This window comes from Solenopsis invicta, chromosome 10 (genome assembly GCF_016802725.1).
Source record: "Solenopsis invicta isolate M01_SB chromosome 10, UNIL_Sinv_3.0, whole genome shotgun sequence".
NCBI lineage: Eukaryota > Metazoa > Arthropoda > Insecta > Hymenoptera > Formicidae > Solenopsis > Solenopsis invicta.
Window position 1 is genome coordinate 12,614,678 of NC_052673.1, and position 7,274 is coordinate 12,621,951.

At 29.3% G+C, this 7,274-nt stretch overlaps 2 protein-coding genes across 4 annotated transcripts; one reads left to right on the forward strand and one right to left on the reverse strand.

Moving 5' to 3' along the window:
- Window positions 1–447: 447 nt before the first annotated feature.
- LOC105193210 lies at window positions 448–4,406 on the forward strand. Of its 2 annotated transcripts, XM_026133335.2 has the most exons (11): window positions 449–999; window positions 1,464–1,565; window positions 1,638–1,768; window positions 1,878–1,968; window positions 2,057–2,176; window positions 2,270–2,468; window positions 2,540–2,678; window positions 2,858–3,078; window positions 3,163–3,431; window positions 3,586–3,765; window positions 3,849–4,406. In XM_026133335.2, the coding sequence occupies exons 1-11, from the start codon at window positions 759–761 to the stop codon at window positions 4,259–4,261; spliced, it is 2,106 nt and encodes a 701-aa protein (XP_025989120.2). In that variant the 5' UTR covers window positions 449–758; the 3' UTR covers window positions 4,262–4,406. The 2 variants fall into 2 exon arrangements, with proteins under 2 accessions (XP_039310312.1, XP_025989120.2); XM_039454378.1 differs by having other exon boundaries at window positions 448–999; window positions 2,858–3,431.
- On the reverse strand, window positions 4,394–7,168 carry LOC105205954 (mitochondrial import inner membrane translocase subunit TIM50-C). 2 transcript variants are annotated; one of them, XM_026133337.2, is made up of 8 exons: window positions 6,831–7,168; window positions 6,170–6,513; window positions 5,832–5,951; window positions 5,362–5,469; window positions 5,125–5,256; window positions 4,932–5,055; window positions 4,699–4,802; window positions 4,394–4,629 (listed from the first exon to the last, which is right to left on the reverse strand). In XM_026133337.2, exons 1-8 carry the CDS (start codon window positions 6,970–6,972, stop codon window positions 4,540–4,542), a joined length of 1,164 nt encoding a protein of 387 aa, XP_025989122.1. In that variant the 5' UTR covers window positions 6,973–7,168; the 3' UTR covers window positions 4,394–4,539. The 2 variants fall into 2 exon arrangements, with proteins under 2 accessions (XP_025989122.1, XP_025989121.1); XM_026133336.2 differs by having other exon boundaries at window positions 4,394–4,632.
- Between the last annotated feature and the right edge of the window lie 106 nt (window positions 7,169–7,274).

The following is a 7,274-nucleotide window of genomic DNA, read 5'->3' on the forward strand; positions in this document are numbered from 1 at the left end:
AAATCATGTAAATTATATTTTATGTTTCATCTATGTAATCAATAATTAATGAATATTGTAGAAGATTCAGGCTTCGTCACAAATAATAAAAATTTATATTATACTCTATTTTATTTTTAATATTATATATTTTTATTTTATTAATATTAAAATCAGATATATTAATAATTTTCTAACTTAATTAATTTTTCTATATTGAGTACCTATAATAATAATAATTCTTATAATTTACATTATATTGTCTACATGAAAAAGATTTGTGTAAGCATAACGTAAATAATTCACATATGTAATTATAATCTTGAAATTCACGGCACAACTCTGATCAAAACTTTTGATGTTCTGAGTTACAAGTTCTGATTATAGCACGGAAGAGAACCACAAAATCGGACAATATCTACAGGATTCGTAGATGTTGGCTACGTAGTTCAATTTTCACGTTTTATGGACATCAAGACCATCAAGGCGCTCCGCAGTATTAAATGCTGCGCACGTGTTTCGCGTGACGGTAAAAATAATTGTTGTGATATTCTATTCATTATTTGTTAATATTTATTTTTTGGTGCTGTGCTCTAATAAGTATTTCGCAATGTATTCAAAAGTGATGTTCACAAAGGATGTCATTGTAATAATGAAGACATCTACATAAACAAAAAGAGAGGACTTTGTATACTACTTATTGTTTCATAAATAAAAAAAATTTATAAACAAAATTGTGTAATTAATTCTGAGAAAAACCAAATAGACTTAATTGAATCATGAAGAGACAAGAATTAAAGTCGAAGGCATTTAAACGTGCTGAAAACAATATGATAAACAAATTAAGTAATGATTTTTTGAAGAAGTATCCACATCATGTAGTGCCGGGTTACAACTTGAACAGATCACCATGCATTGAGAAATGGGATGAGGAGAATGTGATGGGGCTTTATCAAGATTTTCCATATAACTGTGATTTGCCAAAGCCAATACTGCCACCAGCAAAGTTATCGAGAACAGGTAGCTCCAACAATATTGATATGAAGTGAAATCTTTGCGAGTTTCATTGGAATATAATTTTTTTTTTAACTTAGCACAAAATCTAAAATTGGATCATAAAAGGTCTTTAAAACTTATTCTACAATAGCATAAACATAAGCTCAAAAGACTGTAAGTCATGGTATAATTTATTTTTACTAATTAACTTGTAACTTAAAGCACATTACAGTCTTACAGTCTTATGTTATTACAGAATAGGTTTAAAATTACTTTTAAAAATGTTTTTAAAACATTTTATGTGTGTGACCTGATCTCAGATTTTATGTTATCTGAAAAGTTATATTTTAATATTTTAGGCATTTTACTTTCAGAGTTTTTAAAATTTTTTATAGATTTTAAAGGTTTTTATTGCAAAAAAAATTTTTTATATGCTTTGCAAAATCTTGATTTTATTAAATATAAATTTACTTTGTTTTTAATTACAGTACTTGCTAACATAGATCCGGCATTGCAACTTCTTACTTTGAAAAGTCATCTAAAGGATGATATAGATAGGATAATGAATCATTATAAAAAATATAAAAAAGGTTGTATGTGTGTATATATAAATTAATGACTTCTATATGTAATACTAACTTTACAAAATATGTTCTTGATAGAATTTAAGGCAGTGCACAAGAAAAGCATAAAGTGGAAGAGAGGTAGTGACGGATATAGTGCAAATGTACCTAGATATATTGCAGAAATAGCAGAACTGCTTGATATGGATCCAGATCCTTATTTTGAAGGAGTATGTTTAACAAGCTATGCTCTTTGATATTATCCTTGTAAAATATGGAAAAAATAATAAATTATAGATTATAAGACGTAATATATGCATTAATAAAATATCTTTTTAGACTTATAATTGGTACTATACTGGTGGATCATTAAATTATGTTGAGTTAAATGGCTGGGATGTTCTGTTATTTCCATTTGGAGGAGATTTAGGTATTGTTCTAATATAGAACAGATTCATAGATATATGTAATAATTTGTACACTTGTGTATTTTAATCTGTGTTGAACCATTTTTTTAGTTGCTGCACATATTATACCTTTGGAAAATTTCGTATGGAAGCCATTATTACAAGATTCAGATAAATGTGAACTACATGATTTGCTGTATGAAATTAGACAAACCAAAATTAGTGATACATGTATGTATATTAATATTTTATAATTTACAAAGAATAAAATTATAATATTTTTCTATAAATTTATTATTTATAAGTGATTGTCTTCACTTTCAGGTAGAATTTTAGGAAGGCATAAATATCAATGTACTCTTTATACACTATCCAATTCTGAGAATCACTTACAGCTTAATGAAATTCATAGACAAGCGTCGAAAGTACCTTACGTTAGTGCTGATTTGAGTTTAACTAATATTAATTATCATTGTACATTGAATGCAGAAAGAATATTGTCTTTATGGGACATAAATGCTACGTAAGTATTTCTTTACATCTTAACCCTTTTGTCGCAATCTTTTTCTTATTGTTAGTGGTAATTTTTTTCAGTAATTACATTAGTAGTGGTCCTGTACTACATAATACAACTCATGCGCGTGATGCTTGGGGATGCATAAGATTCCAGGAAACTGATCCAAATGTTTTGATTTACGTGGACAGATGTTGCTTACATTATCTCGATACTAGGGTAAAAAAAGAAACTAACAAATTTTTAACTTAACATTTTTTTTTACACAAATTATTAATATTAATAAATGATTTAATTAAAATATTTTCTGTATTATTTAATTAACTCAATAATAAGATTATATTTGCCATTTTTTATACATTAGTAGAGCATTATTGTTTTACTAAACTTTTTTATAGCTTACTCTCGATCAACCATGTATCACGCTGTGTCCGAAATCTAATATGGAAAACTGTGAGAGTTTGTCGATAGAAGCACCGAGTAAACACAATTGTTGTCGATATTTAGGCACTTATCATTCATTTTTAATGTGCGATAATCGTTCTCCAAAGCAGTGTGTACGACAAAAATGGACGCATCAGTTTAAAGATACTCCGTTACTAGCGGCTGTAACTAATAAGTTAATAATGATAAATACATATTCTATGATAATGAATTGTCATTACAATTACAATCATATTATTATATCGTATATTTATTACAGTAATGATAAGGAAATCATTATTTTATCAACTCAGAAAGCTGGCGAAAACACAGTAATTTTAAACACATGGATGAGTGAGGAGGAGTCTCATTCTTTTAATTTACCTTTCACACCCCCATATATTGCAGAAACATTACATGCATCTCAATTGCAAGGAATGTGTTTGAATCCGTATTTACGAAGCAGATTTGAATTATGTAATGTTGGCAGCACATTAGTCACAGACGTAAAGAAAGCAGGAGTATTCTTTTTTACCCAAAATTCTATTGGTAAAATTGTATTCTATCATAAAATGTTTTATGTACAATATTAACATTTTAGTGCATTACGTCTAAGTATATATATATATATATATATATATATATATATATATATATATATATATATATGTATGTATATTTTTTTTTTAATTCCTATTTTCAGGTGACATATTTTATCAGTGTATAACACATGAAAAAGAGAATGTATTAGACAGATATTCTCCTGTAAATACTAAAGCTTGTTATGCATTAGATATGTGGGAAAAAGCTTTATCAGCCCAAAAGGAACCGATAGTACCTTTAACTCTTACTGACAAGTGTAATATGCAATATATATATGAAAGTAAGAAAAAAACATCTTCATTTTTACTTAAATATACTTCAAATTTCCAAGTATAACGCAAATCATGAAAACATTTTTTGCAGATTTTACAAATGAAGCAATCAAGCCACCTTCAAAATCAACTGAAGAAAATGCAAACAATAGTTTTGAACCAACCTGGAAGGAATCTTTAGCCACGTTGAGCTCGTATATAGATCTATTATCACCGGACCTCCTTGCAGCTTGGGAAATACGTGACGAAGCACCTGTACCGATGGGAGCGGAATCACATCAGAAAGTTTTGAATTGGTTGGAAGCTTCGACTTCGCATCAACCTGTCACGCAATCGCAAGATGCACCTGAACACATTCCTACCCCCATCAATTCTCAAGAATTAGCTAGTGTGTCACAACAATTTGATCTTATGGACATTGACGATAGTAACATGTTGCAAGAAATGCTATTACCGAAAGTTAAATCGCAAACAGCCAAGAAGAGAAAGCGCATTAATACATAAGCAATCTATAATAATAATAATAAGGAATATTAAAAGTACAAATTGTGATAGAAATATTGAGTTAAAATTTATATTTTTGTAACATATGTCGAAGTTAGCGACAATATTAAGTTATATTAAAAATAAATAAAATGTATTTTTGAAACATTGTTTATTTTATTGTAATAAAAATTGAACCATAATCATTATGTATAATATGTTTTGATGAAATGACTGAATGTGTAGTATATTCAAATAATATACAAATTTAAAATTTCAACGTAATTGATTTATTTTGACTAGCGGTTCCGTAAGAAAGATGGTTTCCATTTCGAGATAAGTACTCTGTTGCTGTCTTGTTGCTTGTTTTGTTCATCCTCCATTTGCATCTGCTAATAATCATTGTAATTTTTCAAATGTTTGATTATATGTACTTTATAATCTTATTATTAACTTACCAAAAATTTTCGTCGGTTTTCTTTAAACATTTCCAATGGATTATCAAATTGTCTATAATAATTCAATACATCTCTCACATCTTGCACGTTCGATGTTAATATTGCTAAGAGATAAAATCAAATTTTTATCAGTCAACAAAGAAACATGTTGACATTGAAAAACACAAAATTTATATCAGCAATGGTAGTATATGAAATTTTAAAGATTAAAATAATTTTAATATTGTTCTTACTCTTCAGGAATGCCGCTAAGTCATATAACGTAGTGTCGTCATCGTTACCTGACCATCGGGGAAGTTTAAATGCATTTTCTGGATGTAATTTTACGCTCTTTTCATTCCAATCGATAACAATAACCTATAATCATAATGTAGTAATAATAGTTCTCACAAATGTAATAAAAATATTTTTTAATGTAATAATTACTTTACTAAGATCACGATTGAGAGCTGCCAAATCTTTAACATGATGTCCATCCACAAAACGTGTTGCATCTCTAACTAATCTGTACATTATATATCCATTTGGATCGAGTGCATCCAAAATAGGGAATACTGTCTGTAATTAAAATAATTGTTATTTTTCTTCATGTAGATAAATTTCTCTTTTTATGAAATACATTCAAAATAAGATATTTAAAAAAATCAAAATCCACACTTATACCATTCCTTGTTCAGCTGTATAAATCACAATTTCAAATTGTGGCGGGGCAACTGCTTCTAAAAATTGATCCACTCCTGGCCGCTTTTTAAATCTCCATCCAGTTTGGTACTAGACAGACATGGTAGTCATATATAATATTAATTAACACATTTGCCACGATTAGATTTGAAAAATCTTCAATCAGGCTACATTTTAAATAGTTTAATATAATATATATTGCAAATGTATGATATATATATATATATATATATATATATATATATATATATATATATATATATATATAAAACAGGAAATAGGAGAATATATTAAACAGAAAAAATGAGTTTTAAATAACAATTTTATATTTATTTAGGTTCTATATTCTGTATTCTAAATAATAATTCTAAGTCACATGTAACATTGGCTTTCATATAAGAAATATGATGTATAGTAGCAAATGTGTTAAATCGTATTGATTAGATACTTACTGTCCAATCTGGATGTACCAGGAGATCTGTCAATTCCAAAACTAAAGTATATGGTGGCTGAATATATGGATGTTTCAATGGATCAGGTAACAACTTTTCCCTACTGGGTTCTTGTACTAACTATAAGCATAATAAAAGTCACATTATGATATAGGCTTTAACATTTGAGAATAATTTCACATACTAAATGCATTTCTAAAATTAGAAACTATATTATGTATAAAGAATTCAATATAAAAGATTACAAGCTTATTTTACAAAGCTTTTCATGTATCATTTTATACTTGACTTAATATAGTAAAACAATATATACTTATATAATTATAAAAGCATCATACTCTTGTATAATAATTAAGCTCTCTCTTGACCCTCTTGTAGATCTGTTCAAAGAACGGTAAATTGGAAAATTCGTCCTCGATGGCATTCCCATGTTCGTCATAATTAGGTCTTCCTAATTCGTATACTAAATAAGTGAAGCCAATACCCATGAACACGCCAAACGCTGCAAACCCATAGTTCATCATTCTCTTCGATCTCTCACGATTTGCCTTCTCCTCCTCATCTTCCTTTTGTTGTTCATTCTGTTTTTTGTGAGCCACTACTTCTTGCCCCAACGATTCAGCTTCATTTATCGACGACTGTATATTAGTTAGGTTACTAGTGATTTTTGGACGATCCGTTGCTGAAGACAAATAAAAAATATCGCATATAAAATATACACGTGACACTTTCATACATATACATATATATAAAAGAAAGACGGGTTTCTTCACATCAAAATAAGAATCTTTTGAACTGTATGTACCACATAAATTATATTTGAGATATAAGAATGATAAATAAAAATCAATACTTTGTCAACGTAAAACTTTATTAAAAATTAATATTATTTATTTCCGTCGTCGACGACGGCATGTATGATCTGTGGATTAAAATGATTTTAACGGTAAGGAGATGCCCATGCTTTCAGGCAGAGGTTATGGTCATGGTCATGCTCACTTTCTGTACTGTAGCGATATTTTTGCGCCGAATGAACGAGCGATATTCGGCCGACGGGCTGTCGGAGGGTGCAACATGTCGTTCCCGCGTTTGCATTGTATATTTTACACAAAACTCGCAAACCCCGCGTCGCGAAAGCCATACTCTGGAAGATACCATGAGCTATCCGGTACAAGATCTCATTCTCGTATCTTCCGGCGAGACCTCACGCGGCCGATAAATCCGGACGTCTATTTTTCCGATCGAGGATAAACGTCGGGAGCGATTGTCAGAAATGCAAAAGTATTACTTTGCTGCGGTAAATAAAATCGTGCAAGGAAAAGACGAAAATGTGAGCATTGAAAACTTTTGGAATTCACGATTTTATTCTGACGTATTTCCTGCATTTCTCTAACTGCGCGATAAAAAATAGCTTGGCAGTGTTTGAATTGCGTACAATCGATT

What these genes read in the sequence shown, in the direction of transcription:
- LOC105193210 (XM_039454378.1), top strand. Translation starts at nt 759, where the DNA reads ATGAAGAGACAAGAATTAAAGTCGAAGGCATTTAAACGTGCTGAAAAC. An exon ending in AGCAAAGTTATCGAGAACAG is followed by an intron (nt 1,000 to 1,463) that starts GTAGCTCCAACA and finishes TTTTAATTACAG; the next exon opens with TACTTGCTAACATAGATCCG. An exon ending in TCCATTTGGAGGAGATTTAG is followed by an intron (nt 1,969 to 2,056) that starts GTATTGTTCTAA and finishes CCATTTTTTTAG; the next exon opens with TTGCTGCACATATTATACCT.
- LOC105205954 (XM_026133336.2), bottom strand. Translation starts at nt 6,972, where the DNA reads ATGGCTTTCGCGACGCGGGGTTTGCGAGTTTTGTGTAAAATATACAAT. An exon ending in AGCTTAATTATTATACAAGA is followed by an intron (nt 5,952 to 6,169) that starts GTATGATGCTTT and finishes TTATGCTTATAG; the next exon opens with TTAGTACAAGAACCCAGTAG. An exon ending in TCAATCGTGATCTTAGTAAA is followed by an intron (nt 5,056 to 5,124) that starts GTAATTATTACA and finishes TTATGATTATAG; the next exon opens with GTTATTGTTATCGATTGGAA.